The 21,763-nt window shown below is 39.6% G+C and overlaps 1 protein-coding gene and 1 long non-coding RNA gene across 4 annotated transcripts; both read left to right on the top strand.

Moving 5' to 3' along the window:
* The first annotated feature begins 278 nt into the window (after positions 1-278).
* Positions 279-13,087, top strand: LOC139581130 (pituitary homeobox 2). Of its 3 annotated transcripts, none has more exons than XM_071410588.1 (4): positions 279-469; positions 4,971-5,039; positions 10,417-10,619; positions 11,887-13,087. In XM_071410588.1, exons 2-4 carry the CDS (start codon positions 4,994-4,996, stop codon positions 12,448-12,450), a joined length of 813 nt encoding a protein of 270 aa, XP_071266689.1. In that variant the 5' UTR covers positions 279-469; positions 4,971-4,993; the 3' UTR covers positions 12,451-13,087. The 3 variants fall into 3 exon arrangements, with proteins under 3 accessions (XP_071266689.1, XP_071266687.1, XP_071266686.1); XM_071410586.1 differs by lacking the exon at positions 279-469 and adding an exon at positions 2,174-2,618; XM_071410585.1 differs by lacking the exons at positions 279-469; positions 4,971-5,039 and adding an exon at positions 9,012-9,604.
* Positions 13,088-14,571: 1,484 nt separating this feature from the next.
* On the top strand, positions 14,572-20,330 carry LOC139581129 (uncharacterized). Its single transcript, XR_011676150.1, has 2 exons — positions 14,572-14,923; positions 19,826-20,330. It is a non-coding gene; the product is annotated as an uncharacterized lncRNA (long non-coding RNA).
* The last annotated feature ends 1,433 nt before the right edge of the window (positions 20,331-21,763 follow it).

Genomic DNA, 21,763 nt, shown 5'->3' with positions numbered 1-21,763 from the left:
CACTATTTGGTTATATGGCAGCTATATTAGACATGCATTTAGTGGAATATAAAATGCATACATATAGGCTACATGAAATGGAGAGCATGTCTACAAGTTTCATAGAGTCGGCCTGTGCACAAGTAAAACCTTGAAATGACCAATAGGCCTAGTATTGCTGTCGGCAGCTGAATGTGTGCAAAGTGGTTGATGTCCTCGTTAAGAATCAGAAGAGCGCGCTTGGTCAGGTCACCTCCCTTCTCACCATCACAGCCCCATTAGAAATTCTTTCAAGTGTCCTTCTGCGTCGCCAAAGACGACAACAGCGAATCGATAAGTGCTTGAAATGAAAAGAAGCCGCCGGTTTGCCCCCGAGGCAAAATATTTCATAGCACTAGCAGCAGCCTTTTTACTGAACTTCAGGCATTCCTATGCACCTTTCTTCGTGAGAAAGAGAAGGCAGGCTCTCGTCTTTATTCTCCAGATGAAGGTAAGCGTGGTTTGTAGAACAACGCGCCTCTCAAGACGCCACCGTTTTTCCCCTTCTGATATGACAGGCGGGGTTGGGCTGGCTGTACCAAAGGGATGCATGCCAGGTTGATATTTGATAACAGCGTTGGGGGATTTGAAATCATGCGCGTTCGTTGTACACGGAGATCAAATGTAATCGGTGTGTATAGGTCATCTTCAGATAATTGAGTGACCTGATATTAACATAGGGCGTCACAGACCAGAAAATGTATCTGCTTATCAATTATGCATTACAGGCTTAGTACATACTAGCCTACGAATGTGCTCGTAATTTATCTATAGACATGTTTTTGGGCCTATGACTGGACGCAGACGAAATCAGGGATGCAACTCTCATAAATAAGGCTAATTGATTTCCTGTGTCCATAGATCATATAAACCTCCTCCAATTGCCGATTGCGTTGTTATCGCAATTCTCAGACGCTTTAGAACACGCAAATGATAGATAGCATCGGTAGAATCATATCTTTACAATATACCATTAGACATGCACGTCGAATGCATACTTTACCCACAAGGCCTATAGGCCTACATTTTAGGAAAGTGTTTCAAATGTTATGGGTAATGGTATTCTGCGCGCATTACTAAATTAAAGGGACAATGTGGGAAAAGCATAGATATAAGGCCGTTGTCGTGTGCATGTTTTGCTTTAATGCCTCGTTGCAGCGAAATTCCCATGTGGTTGTGTGCATTAATTACTTGTTTAATGGGAGTATGACTAAAAATGTAAAAGAAGGATTAGGCACATGAAATGTAGCCTACGTCCGGTCCGCTTGGCTCACTTAAGATGCGAATAGAAAATCAGTCTGGATCTTACGGATCTATAAAGAGCATTTGCATCCCAGCCAGCTGCTCGCTTCTCCAAAGAATCCAAAATAAGTATATCCCCCCCAAAAAAGTGTCAATTCAAACGTAGGCCTAATATTACTCCCGTTACTCCAAGAGTTTACATCAGAAATTGTAACGCAAAACGTATTCACTTTGAACTGCCAAATAGTTTGTCAATGTTTTAAATTGACATTGAAGACATCACAATGTAATGTGAACACTGACACTGTAAATCTGATTCAAATGGCAGTTCTTTTTTTTATCATGATATGAACATTCACAATCCTCTTATTTGCACCTGTCAACTAAATTCTACTTTTATAATTTATTGTTGTGATGCTGGTTAGTAAATCTAATCAATTCATGAATATATAGCGTTTGAGAGTGGTTTCTGGTAAATTTCAACATGTATTAGGCTCTCTTCCAGCAAATGTACTGTAGCCTATGTAGGCTGAAAAGAAAAGATTCACTTTGAAATAACATAGTGCACAAAATAAACACAGGCTTCAAATGCACTAATCTTACCGACAGATAGAAATAGTTATTATTTTGAACGGAAATTTTAGAGTAAAAAATATATAGATCTATTTGCTTATGCAAGCATATATAGACTGTGAATTCATTCCATATTCTAGTATCTTAATTAATGTAGGCCTAAAAACAAGAACATACAAATGGTAGGCTATGTGTTATGAATGACGTTTTACTCAATTCTATTACAATTAGTTTATTCGAGTTTTTATTTCGTTGTTGTTGTAAATTGAGCGTTTCTAAGTTTACACTGTCTTTAACTACACATGCACGTAGACGCAGACAAACACACCCACCGAGGCACACACACTCACGCAGACACACACCCACGCGCTCTGTCAAAGCTCGAGAGAGAGAAAAAATGCGCCACTCTTAGGGTGTCTGTCTGGAGAAAAAAGTTGTTGAGGCTGAAGACGATCCAAGGAGAGAATGGCCTATTGAAATGACAGCGCCTGCTTCGCAATTTCTAAAAGCACTGTAGCTAGATGGTTGTATGCGCTTATATAATACACAATCATACGTGGCATCGCGTTTTGATCAGATAAGCGGGAAAGATAAGATATCTATGTAGCGCTGAGACTTTTTCCTTCGGGAGGCGGACAGGAACTTTAATATTTTGGACCTGGAAGTTCGATGTCTCAGGTTCTTATCTGAAGGGTGATAAGCAGAACCATCGGTGTGGAATTTACCTCTTAAACAGACAAGAATAAAACAAGAAAGGGCGTAAAGCGCTGGTGTCTTCGACTACGGTAAGTGCGAAGGCCACTCTTTGCGGAGAGTTAATGCAAGTGAAGGAATTCGTTCCACCTCGGGTTAGCCTTTTTGGCGTAATCTGTGAAAGTCTGATGTGAATTTCATCAGCACCGCAGTAAGATAAAGGGACATGATAAGTGAGTTCGTGGCAGGTTTCACCTTGTAAGTCCGCTTGATGATAATGATGTAACGTTAGCACTGAATGGAACATGGAATGGATTGGACTTCATGGTCTCGCGCCTCAAATTAATGCAGAAATATATGGTTATTCATTTTCATAATACAGACAGGCTGTTGAATTCGTAGTGTTGAAGTGAATGGTGCAACCTTAAGAAATAAAGAATCTATTAATAAAGATTATTGTTGACTATCATTCAACAATTTGTTGTGGTCTACTGGACTGATTATATATCAATTGCGTTGCGGATATTGCTATGATTGAACTCTAAATCTCAAACTGGATCAGATTTAAATCAAAATATTATGGGCTATTTATATTATCTTTCCATGTCTATTACAGTAGGCTAATAGTCCTAAAAATGATTTTTTTACTTCCTTTTTTTCTATTGCATGTATATTTTACACCAGTAAAAGGCACGTTAATAATGACATACCTAAATACGGATCATTTAGGCTCACAACTATCCTAACAACGAATATAGACTAAATGTAATAATAGCATTAAAATAATTAGACACTCATGGTATCACAATACACCACTTTAAATGGACCTATTTATTATTATTATTATTATTATGTTTTCCTTGATGGTGGTAGTGTTAGTCTATGGTCGTAGTAGTAGGCCTAATAGAGGCAGGAGCAGTGGGCCTAGTAGTAGTAAAGTGGTTGTCCTAACGAGAGACTTACATAGTCATTTAAATTATTTGTAATCGTGGAGCTCAAATGTGCACTAACTATGCATGCAAGTTCAATTGGAATTAGTAGAATATCAACTTCGACAACCAGGTAAATAGACCTCCTAATCGTGTATTATTAGGCTATTTGAATTATTACTCGGTTATTACTTTGTAATTTATTTGGAAGTAAAATGTATCGAATGAATATTATCAATAAATTCTAAAATGTCTCACATACAGGTCTATGAGCTACAAGGCTATTGCTACTTTTTTAGGGCAATGTCATTTTATTCAGGCAAAATAATTCATAGGAAATTCCAAATTCAAACGAATCTTATATATTTTTTCGAAATGTACATTTCTCAAATTTGTGTCACTTAGTGGACACTCTTATCCAGAGCAACTTACAGGAGCAATTAGCTTAGGTTAAGTGCCTTGCTCAAGGGCACATCGACTTTTTCACCTAGACCTTTCGGTTACTGGCCAAAGGCTCTTACCTGCTAGGCCACCTGCCGCATATTTCTATGTGAGACTTCTTGGAAATTGCTATTCCCTGTCAATGCCATTTCCAAACCCAATGTAATGGATCAGAGCGAGGGGGAGCCCCCTGAAATATTGAATGAAAGCTCATTACTGCCGCTGATTAGATGACATGAGGGATTTGCAGTAACCTTACAACCTGACACCCCATCTTTAATTTTACTTCGAAATACACAAGAACCTGCTTCACTCAAACCAGGGTTCTCCAGGTACACACCATGTAAAACTTAACCTCCAATGTATAACCCCTTTGAATAAAATCACAGATGTAGACTATATAGCAGGTGAGGCGAGTAGGAGTTCTGTGTGGCGCTGGCTGGTCCAAAGTGAAAGAGAATGAATGGGGAAAACGGTTAACAGCATGATTGCATGCAAATTTCCCATCTTAAATTATCATAAGCAAACAGTCGGAAGCCTGGCCTAATAAAATCCCATCTGTGTTACTTCATATCGAGTTAGTATAGAGCTGCGATAATGAATTTTTTAATATCCCACCGACAGACATCTCAATCAGACACTAATCCCGTGATTTTACTGCGGAATCACTCAACTTCCAGTGCCCCAAACTGCTGCATGCCGCCGGAACAATTTACACGAACCCCGTCACAGAGCACCCTGTGAACCGTTGCATTGCTTTTCTGTAGAAACGGCATTTAAAGAGTGTTATAGGGTTCAAAACCAATGATCAGTAGGCCTATTCAAATGTTCGACATTTGGCAAAGCTTGAGGAAAATAGCGGAGTGCTTATAGGCCTTATCAAGAATGATACAGGTCTGACAATTGTGTGACAATTGAAACATACAGGTGTGACAATTGTGTTTTGACCCTATACTGCAATGTCTTGACTGTACATGAAGAAAAATGTCGTGATTTTGAGCACACAGGGTTGTGTGTATTCGATGCAACCGTTTCAGCATTATCATACTAAATCCAGTCCCTTTTCTTTTCCAGAAGCGGTTCCCCTAATTGCGATAATGGACTCCCACTGCCGCAAGCTTGCGTCAACTTGTGTACAAATAGGTGAGCATATATGTGTAACTACTGTGTCACAACACTTGAATGTGAAATTCTTCAAATTTCGCCCACTGCAGAAAACAGATGCTGGGACTATAGCAGCACCATTTCATGTTTTGGTTCCTTTGCATATCAGAAAATAAGATGCATTTTCGTTCCTAAAATATTATAGATCTGTCTAGGCCAGCTTTTCCCAAACTCGGTCCTCGGGACCCCAAAGGCAGCGCGTTCTGTTTTTTTGCACTAGCACTACACAGCGGATTCAAATAATCAACTAATCTCAAGGACCGAGTTTGGGAAACGCTCGTCTAGGCCTATATAGGTGTATCAGCCCAGTTCTTTTGAGGAAAAGTGGTTTTATACGGTCTTAGATTGCCACCTGGTGGCTGGGTGTTGATGTGCAGTAGTGCGCCACTGGGAAAGAGAGTAGGGAAAGACCTAAGCATATATTCTATCTTCATACACCCAGCTTTCGTTAAACTGCCAGGGGTTACAGATAACACGCGACAATATATATGGACTACTTTTTTGTTGTTGTCATGTTGTCCTCTTCATTTGAAGTAGGGCCTACCAAGTAGTCCAATATCCCACCTTTGGCCTATGAATAAAAGGCAGTTTAATTATATTTCCTCTAATATAAGGCACTCTTATTTTCTAAGGGACGACCATTAAAAAGTATCATCATGTAATTTGTATTGCACTCGTGTGGATATCAATGCATCTTGCATCAAGTTGTGGCTCATATCAGTCATGTCAAAATATGATGAAGCATTTCAATCCATACACAGAAATATTCACAGAAAAACATTCACATAGGCTACATTGCACATAACGAAAAATGCAGTGTATTTCGTCTGGGCCAAGTCTGTAAGGTTGGAGTGGATTTCATTTATTGTGTAATTAGGGAATAACATCAAACGAATCTTGTTGAAGTGCTAAACGAATTACCAGTTTGGCAACTCAACTTTAATTTAGCTCATTTTATTTTCATTCATGATATATTGGATCTAATCAAGTGGCAAAGCGGGCATCAGCCCGTGGGGCTACTTTTCTCCATAGCAGCAACTTGAGCAAGGACGGCGTTGTGATCCCTCATTGATTAACAATAATAAGATAAATAGAAACACATAATTATATGAGGTAATGCAAAGACGAGCGTGAAGAGTGAAGAGTGAAGAGAGTGAAGAGACACTCGAGCCACCTGATTATTGGCGATCCCTTTTCAACTGTTTTACAACGGCCTTAATATATTCAGGTCTTGTCAGATTGACTCCAGGGAAAACTAAATGTATAATGAAAGCTTATTCGTGAGGAGGAATATACTAATGGAGGAATTTGATGTCCCCTTAATCCTATGTAAAAAGCCTTGTCGTCTCCCTTATATTGACTGAATTGCTAATTAATGGCCCTCTATGGCGTATCGCGCGCGATAATCCACAGAAGAGAGATAAAGCATTCTGAAGGTAAAAATGAAGAGGAAACCGATAATCCACTGCAAATCTAGTATTACTTTCAGCAAAATAATTGAGCAATCAAAACTTCTTGGCTTGCAGAGCCTACAGAAAAATGTAGACTTCAATGCAATTTAAATGTTTTAATTTTTATAGTAGTATATTGTTATTATTATTATTATTATTATTAGTAGTAGTAGTAGTAGTAATAGTAGTAGTAGAAGTAGTAGTAGTAGTAGTAGTATAGTAGTAGTAGTGGTGGTAGTACTATCATTAAAACCTGGTTGAATAAACGTTGTTTCTACGTAATTTCAATGAAATTTCAATGAAATTACGTTGAACCAACGCGGAATAGATGTTGACTTCTGTGCCCAATGGGAATTTTTACAGTTAAGTTGTTCACAAAATCCTTGCTAAAACGCAGAATGCAGGTTATTGCTTAATAAGGCCCGAGACTACGTCATATTCAAATACAATGGGCTTACCACTTGTAGATCACAACGTATAAGACCCAAACGAATTGCATTGCACCAAATGACCTGTGATAGACCCAACCTCTGACCGAATCATATGAGGGGGATTTAAACAAATAAAATCCACCTGATATAGGGCCCACGAAAAGACAGGCGTGAGAATATTCACCTAAACTGAATAAATAAATGATGTAAAGGAAGACATGCAGGCTACATTCACATCTTCATTCAAGGACTGCATATATTATTGTACAGCTGTGTACAGTGGGGTGGCTAAACACACAGCGCAAGGTTATTTTTATAACTCTATAGGGAGGATGGAGGCATAACCATACCCGTGGTTTTGACAGCTCTCTCTCCCTCGCTCCATGGTCCGCGCGCGGCTCTCCCACAAGAGTGCAAATGAGGTGTATATCAAGGGCTTTCACGGGATTAGCCCAATAATGTATTAGCAGCGCCCATATCCTGATATCCAGGAGATTGTGAAGAAAAGATGCGTGATGTCTAAATATTCTGCGGTTTACATCCAGATTAAATACAAAGTATGCATGAAACAATTAGAAAGCATTTGTGTAGTTATGAAGAAAGTTATTTTGTATTATTAGTATTGATATTAACAATGCATTCAACGGACTATAATACATTTAATCTATTATATGATATGTGGAGACTGACAATCAAATCATTTTCTATCATGTTACATATTCAGTTCATTTCTATTCCATGGACATTTGAATGCTGTTTGCATTTACAGTATTAACGCACATGCCTAAGGGGAAGAATACTAGTCCCATGTCAACTACTGTCAAAAGTCTGCATAGAGAATAACCCCCATGCATACGGCCATTTATCTGCAATGGGAAATCAGCTCGAAGTCATTAAAAGTCCTTATTCCAAATTGTTAGGCAAATGAGAATCTTATTAGATTAAAAAGCACTACAAGTCGACTTCCTGAGAACAGCTGAAAGGTCTAAGCGCACAGGATACCCTGCTAAGCACCGAGATAAAATGAGTAATTTCGAGCAAATCGAATGACCTAAACCAGTGTTTCCCAAACTCGGTCCTGGGGACCCGAATCGGTGCAGTTTTGTTTGCCCTAGCACTACACAGCTGATTCAAACAACCAAAGCTTAATGATGAGTTGATTATTTGAATCAGCTGTGTAGTTTAAGGGCAAGAAACATAACGTGCACCCCTTGGGGTCCCCAGGACCGACTTTTGGAAACACTGCCCTACTAAACCAAGGCCCTTGCATTTTTGCCCAATTGTTTGGTGACTAATAAGGTTAAATGTGTGACTAGATTGTGTCACTTGACTTCTGATGTGATTGATTTGGCTGGTCATCATTTATCTGTTATGCTCGAAATGGCCAACAACTTGAAAAATGCCAACATCCGTTCTGTGAACTATCGGCACTGGGGTCAGCGCGTCCTGGGTTCCCCATCATATAAATATAGCGTTGCTCTTTTGCGCATTGCTCGGAGACGACTGTTTATGGAAGGTCAGTTCATCAGGTGATCTCTATTGCATGGTTTCTGCAATGGGGAGAACATAAGATTAGCAAGAACACAGTAAATAGGCTAGCCAATTTTGACCAAATAAATGCATCATGAGCCCCTGTTGGTATGACTTGAATGTTAGATGCAATTTCCCTAGTTGGGTATGTTTTCCATTAAAATCCTTATGTAAATGTCTGAGAGTAGAATGCACACGACGTGAGTGACGTGCGTTTCAATACTGGTGTTTTATAACGGTGTACTATAGACTTCTCATTGAAAGAAAGAAGACTGTATGTGTTTTTATCTTGGGGGTCTGCAAAATGGGCATTCGGTGCATCGTCGGTACACTACACTATGCGTCCCGTCTCTCTTTACATGGTTTTATTTGGAAGAAAAATAAGCTATGTACCCCGCATGAACACATTGGCAGACATATTTTATTTCCCCGTGCGCGGGTTGGCTGGGCAAACCTTCATGTCTACATTGACGGCCTGTCAGAAAATGGGAGTGCTCTCGGTGACGTCAAAGGCATAGGAGAGAGGCACAGTGGTCCAGCCAGGGCGCAGCGAACAGCTGAAATGAAGAGCGAGCGGCGTAGTGTGTGTATGCCTCTGGATCTAATATCACCTACCTGTCCTTGTCACTCTGATTCTCCGCGCAGCAAGCAGTATCAGCCCGATTTATCTATTTGCCCCTACTTCAATCAAAACGCTGTTTTTTTTTCTGCGACGCGAATTATGCTGGGTTTCCTCTAAATAGATTTTAAGCAGTTTAAACAAAGGTCTTTTTTTTTGTTTTACTTTAATTTGCGAGGGAGAAGCGTTGCTATAAATCTTGACACCATTGATTCCCACGTTCTGCTATCCGTCGGACGTCTCTCTTTTTTTGCTTGCACTGAGAGAACTTAATCTGCCTCTGACAGTGAGTCGAGCGCTTTCCTATCCATATGAACTCTATGAAGGATCCATTGAATTTAGACCATCACCACCACCACCACCACCACCACCAAACCGGGACTAAACTCTCTTCCACGCACCACAAGGCACTAGCAATGGCCTCTAGTCTGCAGCCGTTGCAGCGGTCTGTGGACTCCAAACACCGGTTAGAGGTACACACAGTATCGGACACCTCCAGTCCAGAGTCCGTAGGTAAGAATCATCCCGTGGTGCATACTGTCAGCACATGACTTTGAGAGGAGGGGATGGCCGTTTTTCTGTTGATAAGAAACAAAAGATGGCTCCCTACAGCCCCTCTCAACAAAGGCAGTTTGAGACCGAGGAAGATATTATTTTACGAATGCAAATAGTCATTGGACATATCAGACTGACAGAGGGTCACTTTGTTTGACTATGCAGATATTCGGATTGTGATTGTGCCAGTAATTGGTTTATTTGTGTTATAGGTGTCACCGAACTTGACGCTCTCATTACTTACATAACCTTTGACTCTGGTGAAGTTCTATTTTTGTTGTGATCATGTTTAACGTCTTTACGCATACCTTTATACGTGTAATACTTTTAAAATGTGAAATGTAAGCCTTTATTCGATGAAAGACAAAACAGATCAACGTTTTAAATGACCATTTGTACAGTATTACCATTGGCACATTGTGCAAATAAAACAAAACAATCAATGTCATACTGACATTGTTTTGGAGTCACGTTTAATATTACCTTCTTGTCATGTATCTGCATCAACACTCCAAAATAAGGAATCGTAACATTATTAGTAGTATTAGCATGAGAGTAACTGTTGGTTAAGGGCTTGTAAGTAAACATTTCACGGTAAGGTCTACACTTGTAGTATTCGGCGCATGTGACAAATAAAGTTTGATTTGATTTTTGATTCAAAGGATTTAAAATGGGTTCAGGTTTTACGAGGTTCATATCAACCGAAGGTACTTCACGCCTGTGACTGACCCGATCACAATGAATGATGCATTTGTTTACTCTCTCCACAGAGAAAGACTCAAAGGGCCAGAGCAAAAATGACGACTCTTCAGATGACCCTTCTAAAAAGAAGCGACAGAGGCGACAGAGGACTCACTTCACAAGCCAGCAGCTACAGGAACTGGAGGCCACGTTCCAGCGGAATCGCTATCCGGACATGTCTACAAGAGAGGAGATAGCCGTGTGGACCAACCTCACAGAGGCCCGCGTCAGGGTAAGGCCCTTGGGAATAAACAAACACTATTTATGTGCATAAGTTCGGGTGATTTGCGCCACTCACATTGAGTAGGGGCAAGGACGTGAATTATTACACAAGCATAACGTTCATTGCGCGCGGCCAGAACATGTTTTCTTAGGACATAATAGGTTGCCTAAAAGAAAATACTCAGACTGGTTATTCTTTACAATTATATGACTCAATTAACAAGTCACAAAACACCAAACATTAGATGGCTACGCCTATAATTTATTGTTATTTAGAAAAACTAAAATGACAGGCCATGCACTTTACACAGATATGTTTTACTGTAAAATAGTACGATTTACTGTCAATATAAATTAAGTGGATACAATGGAAATGGTTGAAATATAACAATTTCACACATTTACTATATTTACGAATAATATCACAGTATTGTCAGATATCTAACATTGCCGATAACAAGATAAGTAAGGTTGTTTATTAGTTGTTCTAGAAAACAAATAATAACTACAGGCTAAACTGTTAGCGGTTAGGACTATTGACATTAGCCCCAGACAGATACCAATCGTGTTACTACGTTCATGTGAAAGAGGTGCAAAAGCTTGTATTTTGTGTTTGTCACTCTCGTGATGTATAAATAAGGTCACTAACGTGTTTGTCTTTGCCTATGGAGGAATAGGCTTACACACCTTCAGAAACCACATTAAGATGGTCCAATGACAGTTAGGAACGCTGGATGTGTTGTTGGGATTATATTGGAATCGACCAAGATTTCTTTGCATGAGAGAAAGGGACTCAATTGCGCCCTGTTGCAATCCAACACAGGATTGTATCACAAGGAGCGTTGCGCTTTGAAATAAATTACTTTACAATAGTTGTTTTGATAACGTCAATTAACTAAAAGTTTGAGAACAACTCTATATATTTAAAGCATATCCTGTGTTAACACTTTTGGCTGTGGGTATATTTTTGCAAACTGATAAGGTCAAGATTTGTCATTTGTGAGAAATTAATTGAATTGATTTACAGTTCTATGTCTGATTTTTATTTATTAAGACGCATCTAAAGGCCACACATATGAAGTAAAAAAAATACGACATTTGGTTAATTGCTGACCAATTAGGCTACCCATCAATTATTCTGAATTGCACCGGATAGCCAACAAGTCGTACTTACGTTGGCTATAAAATATAATATACATGTGGCCGACATGTTGCGTTAATAGCCTAAAGGCCTACATAATTATCAAATTCTGAACTCCTCTTTTTGTTTGTTGTAGGTTTGGTTCAAGAACCGGCGAGCAAAATGGAGGAAAAGGGAAAGGAATCAACAAGCTGAGCTATGCAAGAACGGCTTCGGTCCTCAGTTCAATGGACTTATGCAGCCCTACGATGATATGTACCCCAGCTACACGTATAACAACTGGGCCGCCAAAGGGCTAACGTCGGCCTCCCTGTCTACCAAAAGCTTCCCTTTTTTCAATTCCATGAATGTCAACCCTTTGTCATCGCAGACGATGTTCTCCCCGCCGAACTCCATCTCTTCAATGAGCATGACCTCTAGCATGGTGCCGTCCGCGGTCACTGGCGTGCCCGGTTCAAGCCTTAACAGCCTCAATAACTTGAACAACCTCAGCAACCCCTCTCTTAATTCGGGAGTTCCCACGCCAACCTGCCCGTACGCCCCGCCGACCCCCCCTTATGTGTACAGGGACACTTGCAACTCCAGTCTGGCTAGCCTGAGACTGAAAGCCAAGCAGCACTCGAGTTTTGGATACACCAGTGTTCAGAATCCGGCCTCAAATCTGAGCGCTTGCCAGTACGCCGTGGATAGACCAGTCTAATACCTGAGAATACATAAACCCCAGTCACAGGAACGATAGACTACCTTTTTTCTTTTTCAAAAGGGCACTAGAAGACTAAACCACTGAAATGAGCTAAACCCTGCGATGGAGCTTTAAACTTAAACGGAAGTTATTAGGCATTTTTTGCTAATGAGTATTTTGTTCTTCACCCGCGAGTGCAGAATTTAGGATAGACCTACTTTATTTTCGAAGCGTGTTTATTTGAAAGTTTCGAATTTTGGACGTTAATTGACTGAAAGGTTGTATATATATATCTAAATATCATTTCCAGTTTATTGAGGCGAATGCTCTTGCTCTCTTCTCAAGGTTCAATTTAACAAAGCATGTGGAAAACCCTAAAGGAATAATGTTTTGCTTGCAACCAAGGGAATGTACATACTAAACGCACCAGTTGTGTGTTTCTAACATATAAATTTATTAATAAATGTCTGTGTGAATATCGATTTAGAGTAGCAATCCTGGGTATAAAAAGACGCATCAAAGGTTCCTGCAAAATGACATTGGTTTTGCTCTGTGTACACTATTTGGTATGGAATTTTGTTTCGTTTTTTTCAACATCAAAAAAATAAACTAATGTGTTTTATTTAATGGAAGTAAATACATTGTTCAAAACTTTTGTTGACGATTTTTGTGCCGATCCAAGTATTCGTGTGAGTTTTGTCGAGTCTATGTGTCTGTTGGGGTTCGATTATACGAGCCTACTAACCCGACTAATCTATAGCGAAAACAATGGCCCTCTCCAATACACATATGAGTCAAGATGCCCCGTCAGATTAACTGCTGAATACATGTCTGCCTCTTAGCCAAGGCCCCCGAGTGATCACTGATGCTTGAAATAACACTGGAATCAACAAACAGGAATTGGAACGAACAACAAAGGCACGAGCTCATTAACTTCTGACGGATATTAATCATGAGGGCACGACTCTTGAAAAGAGATGCTAAATGTAGCCTAGCACTGGATGTTTAAGATGGGTTTCTTGATACATCATGTGATTATAGGCCTACATAACATATTCGTCTATATCAATAATTGTACATAATACATTACCAAAATCAATAATACCAATACAGGGTTAGGCTATTTTATTTTGACCAGTGCAATGTTCTACGAATCTCTCATAAACACAACGATAAACTATTGCAAAACTTTTCTGTAGCCAATTGAGCATTGAGAGCTAGGCCTATGACGTCATGTTATAGGCGTAGGCGTTCACATGGAAAATATGTGCACTTTTGCTATAGCTTATTTGTCGGGCAGATGGACAACAACCTGTCTTTTCAATTAGATAACAATAACAACAATAATCATCATTATACCAATAACAATTGGACAACTATGACTACGACATTAACAATGTTATACCTTGCTGAAAAGTGCATACATACATTTGTTTTTTATGTGGCCGAGCCGACAATTTTTTTCCAGATAGCCAACATTGTGTTGACTGACACGTTTGATCCGCCATTGTAGATTTGTCTAGACCGTCCGGTTTATGATGTGCTGTGGTCCGTCATCAAATGCACCAGCGCGTTTATAGAAAATCAGAACCACTCCACCGCACCGAGAAAATATAATTCACATGTTTGAACAAACAAACAAAGAGAGGTATATAGCTAGGGGACGGAGGAGGCGGGTACGTGTGATTTCACGACTTCAGGGCAGAGCTCAAGCTCATTTTAGGTCGCAGATGAAAAATTGAAAAGTCACCACAGTTGGCCACATTGACTAAGGATACGAATCCCCCTTCAAACTTTCAGCAGATGTCGAGGGAAATAGCCTTCCGTTCTAAATCAAATGGACTGTGCAGGGTAGTTTTATTTTGGCTTGTGGGATTATTTCATATTTTCAGGTGAGCTATTGTTACGTTTATAACTTGTTATTCCTCATGACCATGCGATGAAAGTAAAAACAATGGACCTAATTTGGAGGGAAAAGTGATTCATGTTATTATGGAATCCTATTTGTGCTGCAGCCACAGCCAATCAGTATTTTCATGGGCCCATGCTATGAAAGTTATTCTAGTCAGAAAAAAATATTGGCGAAAATAAATGATCTAAAATGACATGCTTTAATGGACCTCTTGTTGCTCCTAACAGGCCTGGTGAAAATGTTGTCCTAATAGCAGAATCCACCAGCTGGAGCGCCACACCAAACACACTTTTCCATAAAAACAGCCCACCTAATGTGTTTCTAGAGACCTGGAGGCCATACATTTTCTATTTCAGATCGTCTCGAGCTTGATTGAGTAGGTAACGTGAAGCAATAATAGGCTAACAAGGATAAGTCTTGGCAGCTTGGCGAATACGCAGTCTGCGTCTCAATACACAACCCAATCAACATTTGGGCGCTGAGGGCCTGAAGAGACAAGTCTTCAGGGGGAGACATCTCACTCACAAAGAAACCGCCCAAGACTTCGGACCTCTCCTTCTGTAAAGCATGGACTACCCGGTAAGAAATATATTTCGATGTTTCTAAATAACGAAATTCGGACAGGGTCAACATGCCTATATTTTGGTAATTGAAAACAAGTGCTTTGCTATAAAATTTTTTTTCAGTGACCGAAAGATTCCACATTTTTTAAGTGAAAATTATGCAACATTTTTAAGATTCCATTTATTTTGGAAGGAAATCAATTGACCACATTTATTTTTATGCAGCTCAATTTTGCCTCCTGCGAAGCTAGCGTCCTAAATAATATTAAAAACTCTTCCGTTTGAAATGCCGTCTTGATTGAGATTCATTTTAAATCGTTGTAGACAATCATTCAAAAATAATCTCGACTTGTTTCATGAAGTTATTGTTATTTCAAGAGCTCATCTACCATCTTCCACTGTGCTGGGCCTATGATGCTATTATAACACCACCTCAAAGTTTATCAGGCTACCACAAACATGAGAGCTTGTTAATTACTTAGATTAGAGTTAACGAGACACAATATAATAACTTCGAACAAACTTCAGAGAATAAGCAACATTTTCTTAACCTTTTTGCAGATGCGTTACACCTTTGCAAATGTTTTCGTTTACTTGTGGTTCTCCTAGTTTATTGCCATTGTGATTTTAGCCTACATATCACGGAACATAATGCGGATGCTGTTTCAATTCGTTTATCTAAAATAGCCAACTCATGTTGGGTACCTTATGATACGGATGTTACAGAAAATGTAGAGAGCCAATCACCTCTGTTCCACCACTGGAAATTCAAATGAAGCAAGTGAGAGCACACATACGTGCCTGTCTCGTTAACTCTAATCTAAATAATTAACAAGCTCTCAATATTCATGTCATGGTGTGCCAAACATGTGAGACATTTTGCCAATATGGTGTCTATTTATTGTCCAATTACACACACCAATTACATGCAACTCTGATCTTCTGAAAGCTATTTTCCACCGACTTTGTTATTCATGTCAACTTGTTTAGGCCTTTCTGTTCTGTCCAAATAAGCTCGAAACATCCTTGCAATTTTTCATTTCATATACACGGGTGCACAAGTTTAAATAAATGCATGCTTAGCAATTTCATGTTAAATTAAATTTTTTATTCAAACGTTTCTTATTTCACAGAGATATTGGAGGAAATTGTCCACCCTCCCAAACAAATCAACCATCGTTTTTGTCATATTAATGGGTTATTATTAATAATTCATGACCAACAGAATATGTAGACCTATGTTTTAAAAATAGATATGCATGTTTTCATATGGGTGCAAACCAGTTATGGCGGCCAGTTATGGCGGGCGAATATTCGTTTCTTCTCTTTTGAACAGGGAACGGAGGTGAATTAAGTCTTACTATCGAAACAACATGGACAAAATAAAATACTTGTATTCTTCCTTAGATTTTTACCAACGTGTCAATTTTGAATTACAGTATTTAAAAAGCTACCAATGTATTAACACTTTCAACACTGTTACATTGTAGTCAAGGCTATTAGCATGTTACAATAGCGTAATTGACGACCTTATTCAACATTAGTAGGCCTACTTTTTTGGTAAAATACAATATTCCCATAAGTTAAATTGGCTAACAATAAACAGATAACTATTGAGCAGGCCTACATTAGACGTTTCCACTAAATGCCAATTCCCATTCAGCCATGTACCTTCCTTTTGATGGCTCTACTGTATTATACAAGTCATGTTGCTATTGTCATAATCAGTTAAATGTCAAAGAGAATGGCAAGCCCTCTTGAATTGTCTGGATAGTAGGAATAGACAATGAATAATCTCAGACAAACTTGTTCATTCAGATCAATTCCAATTATTCTCCTCTCTCACACACACAAAAACGTTGACCAAACCACTTTGAGCCAGTGGGAGGCTTCTGACCAATCCTGACACAGGGGCTGCAGCAAGAGGTCATATGAGCTGACCCCACACATTCTCCCCCCCCCCCCCCCTACAAGTGAGAACCTTACTATGAAGGAGTTCTAAAGTCATTTGGTGTCTGTCTGTCTGTCTGTCTGTCTGTCTGCGTGCGTGTGTGTACTCGCGCGTGTGTGTGTGTGTGTGCACGCCTGTGTGCATGTGCCTGTGTATGCCTAGATGTGTGTGTGAGTATGCCTGTCTGTCAGCTTGCATGTGTATGTGTGTGTCTGTGGTGTGTGTGTGTGCACGCCTGTGTGTGTGCATTTGTATATGAGTGTGCGTGCGTGTGTATATAAGTCTGCTCGTGTCAGTCACAGGCTCATGCTTTGAAGGCTGGGAGCGTGCAAGTTTGTGTGAAGCTGAAACAGCTCTAGCTGCTCCCGCCACAGGCGTCCCTTCTCCGAGGGCCGTTGGCCGGCTGGCCGGAGCGTGTGAAAGCAGATAACCAGGGCAAATTTCATGACTCACACACTTCCTGCTCTGTGAAGTTATATTAAAGGCTACAGAAAAAACACCACATCTCTGATGTTTTGGCTCCAAATCGATGGCTACACATTGAGCATGTTGGCTTCACCCTTGAAAGTGTTCAAAGGATCGGTACCATGGCCCTAATGTGCCTGGAATAGAAAAATGATATGATCCGTGGCTGGATTGCTTAAATAAACAGCCCTGTTTTCTAACAGTCTTTTCTTCAGCCATGTGTTGTTATATTGAGTATTCGGTTTTATAGTAGTCTTGTCACAAATATATGGACGGGTTGGTTGTTTAGCGACAAAACCGACGCGTGTGCAACTATGAGGTTAAACAGATGGGGTTGGCTTAGACTGTTGACAACATGTAAACTATGTTTAGTCCCCAAATGTTTCTTGAAAACATAAATATGTTTGTACAATGAGCACTTGCTTGCTCTCAAATACATTGTTACAGTTGTTGGTTAGCTAGCTAGCGAATTTTAGCCATATTAGCATAGACATGACATCAGCCAAAACAAGACATGGAATCAATTACAAGATACAACAAGATGAAACGAGCCACCTACGATTCCCCACTTGGCAGCTTCTTGTCATTGTTGCTAGCTATCTGACATTCAGAATCATAACAAGGAACGTCTTCCAGGCACATCAAAGCACGCTCATAATTTTTGTGACGTTGTCAGCTAACCCGTCTATTGTAATGGGTAATTGCCTATTAGGAATGTGCACTAAGTGTCTTTTGGGTGCCATTGGGCCGGCCATATGTAACCAGCCAGGTCACCGTGATAGAAGTCAGTATTCGACGTCCATCCATGTCTGAGGACATCGGGAGAGGAACGTGGAAACCGGCCACTAGGGGCAACAGTGAGCGCTGTTACCTTCAACAAGGTTTTGATTTTGCTAGGGCGTTGTGGGTGGGGATGGTGAATGGGAGTAAGCATCTGATTCCCTGATTCCAAAGGTTGCAAGTTTGAATCCAGCTTTAGAAAGTTGTTTTAGATATTGCTGTTTTAAGCCCATCCCAAACCTTAACCTTTATCTTAACACTTCGAAGTTAATGCCTAAGCGTGAGATTTTGGAGTTAATGCCTAAACTTAACCCTAACTTAAAAAATGTGCCTAAATTTAACCTTAACCACTTTGAAATTTGATGTTTGGAACAACTTCGAAATGGGATGTTTGAGAAACATGGATTAACATCTAATTCTGACGTGAGACTGTGAAAAGTAGTTGATGTATCAAGCGTCTCAGAGTGCTGATTTGGGTTTTGTTTTTCCTTTTAGATCAACATAAATATGAGTGCATGACCTGTGACACTAGAAACAAAGGGACCCTGCTCGTCTGGTGTCACTCTGCTTCCTGTGACTGATATAGGTCACAGCAAGGGCTTCAAACAACAACGGTTACTTCTGAATACATTCTTGAATGGATAGATGTGTATTTCTTATGTCAGCGTGATGTACTGTAGTTGCTGTATGACCTGTGATCCATTTCACTGGGGGGGAAACAGAGACAGAAAGACTTGTTGAACATGTCATAGGAATGTTTTAACGTCTGCTGTACATGATAAGACCAAACAAATGGTAATCCATACATTATTTAAGCAGCTCAGACGAGCAGAAAAAGGATAACATTACATTGACTTTGTTGGTGGATGGGAGGAGTTATGCCTTTACGGTGTGAGGAGTTTTTAAACCCGAAACAAACTTTTGAAGACACATTTTGCATAGAGGTTGAGGTGAGAAAGCTGGTCACACTTCCTTTGAATATCCGTTTCATAATGCATTATAAGCACATTTATAGTCCCTCATTAGCAATGCATTATGAACAAAAAACTGTTGTGTCCCTCCATAAGACGCCTAAAAAACCTATCTTAGAGCCATATTATCCAACGAACAAACCTCCTACTGTAACTAGCAATGTCTTCCTCTTCATGTCCCTTCATGTTAACCTGACAATCCTTGAGTCTCACCCTCATCTGAGTCATGTTCAGACACCTTTACTTTACACTGTCTGTCTGCTTTCTTTTCAAACAACTCCTCAAAGTCACCTACTGTAACATTATATAATTGGCTATTACCTCTACCCCTACTGTCAGCCGCCCAAAGATTCTCTGACAACTACCTTAATACAGAGCATACTTTCATGCTGATTTAGAATTTTATCTAGGATACATTTCCTAGAAGGACAAAAATCTAATATTGTAAAATTGATTAAAAAAAGTAATTATCGACTATGCATGAGCTTGCCTTTAATGTTATTACTTTCAACAAATAAATGGTAAAAACATACATTTAAGAGAAATTCCAAGACAATTCGAATACAACCCTTATTTGAACTGAGACATACCAGACCCACTCACTTCACTGTCTAGAGCCCCCCCCCCAGGGGCCAACCTAGGCAGTTGTGGTTGTCAGGCATTGAGTGGTGTTCTATGTCTATGGCTCAATTCCAAACCAAAAACATGTTCCCTTACCCCAGGCCCTGACATTGTTTACTTACCCTTGCAGATCTGCAAATCATTGTTGTCGGAAACTACACCTCGTCAATGAAAAGACCTACCCAGATCTTTACGATCATCAGAACAAGAGGAATCAACAAGGAGAGAGGGAAGGGAGCAATGGATAGTATTGGAACCCAGCCCAGCAGGGACTTATGTGCTCGAGCTATATGTCACAGATGGTAGGATCTCAGGGAGTTGATGTAGGAAATCCACTGAGTAATATTGATCTGTGGAAACATCCTCTCTATGCCTGATATCCACAGGATGTCCACTTCCACCGGGGGCTGCAGTGAGACATAGCTACTGGGATTTCCAATAGTACCCACTGCCCTCTGACAGACACCTGCTACATGGACCACAGCTCTACATCTCTCCATCTAGATTCTACACTACAGCATGGTCGTACTGCAGTGAAATACAATGTCTGGTGATACTGCATAACTAATCTAATCATATGGAAATGTTTTGTTGTTTTTATACCAGTATATTAAAGTATGCAAATGCAAAATGTATATGGTTTGTCATGGCATGATGTACGCAATTAGATTAGATTGTTATTAGTAAGGATGATTATTATCTCAATAAATAAAGATTTCCATTAAAAAAATTGGTTTAAAAAGGATTAAGGCGACAGGGTGTTTATATTGCTTTATATTGGTTAAGACCACTTGGCAATTCAGATATAGCAACTGTCAGATATACTATCAGACAACTATTTAGATAAAGAAAATCTTGAAGCGACTTTAAAATACTTCAAATTATTTAAGGCATGCTTGATTTAGGTTGGAGTATGCTCTCCAATATTCCATTGGTTTTATTGTGAACATAACCAAGTGCACCTCAAGTGTTTTTGACACAGGTCTGGAGAACTGTGACAACCAACCCATGTCTCAGTTTCCCCTACTTTGTTGCCCAGCTCTATGAAAAGCAGGAAGTGCAAGATATGAGCGCTACAGAGAGTAAACATCGTTTTTTTTAATCACTGGCCTACACACAATACCCCATAATGTCAAAGTGGAAATGTTTTTTTGTTTGTTGATTTTTTACAAATGTATAAAAATGAAACGCTGAAATGTCTTTAGTAGAATTCAGCCCCTTTGTTTTGGCAAGCCTAAATGAATTCAGGAGTAAAACTGTGCTTAACAAGTCACAACATAAGTTCCATTGACTTATTCCATTGAAATAATAGTGTTTAACATGATTCTTCAATGACTACCTCATCGCTGTACCCCACACATACAATTATCTGTAAGGTCCCTCAGTCGAGTAGTACATTTCAATCACAGATTTAACCACAAAGACCCAGGGGAGGTGTTCCAATGGCTCACAAAGAAGGTCACCTATTGGTAGATGGTTAAAAAAAAGCAGAAATGTAAAATCCCTTTGAGCATGGGGAAGTTATTGATTACAATTTGGGTGGTGTATCAATACACCCAGTCACTACAAAGATACAGGTGTCCTTCCTTACTACGATGCCAGAGAGAAAGGAAACCACTCAGCGATTTCACCATGAGGCCAATAGTGACTTTAAAACAGTTACAGATATTAATGGCTGTGATAGGAGAAAAGTGAGGATGGATCAATAACACTTCACAATGCTAACCTAATTGACAAAGTGAAAAGAAGGAAGCTTGTACAGAATAAAAAATACTCCAAAACATACATCTTGTTTGCAACAAGGCACTAAAGTAATACTGCAAAAACTGTGGCAATGCAATTACATTTTTGTCCTGAATACAAAGTGTTATGTTTGGGGCAAATCCAATACAACACATTACTGAGTACCATTCTCCATATTTTCAAGCAGAGTGTTGGCTGCTGTCACACCCTGATCTGTTTCACCTGTCTTTGTGATTGTCTCCACCCATTGACTTTAATATGCTTGAGAATCTATGGAAAGACCTGAAAATTGTCTTCTAGCAATGATCAACAACCAATTTGACAG

The sequence above is a fragment of the Salvelinus alpinus genome, chromosome 7, assembly GCF_045679555.1.
Source record: "Salvelinus alpinus chromosome 7, SLU_Salpinus.1, whole genome shotgun sequence".
Classification (NCBI taxonomy): Eukaryota; Metazoa; Chordata; class Actinopteri; order Salmoniformes; family Salmonidae; genus Salvelinus; species Salvelinus alpinus.
This window is presented reverse-complemented; position numbering and strand designations above follow the sequence as displayed.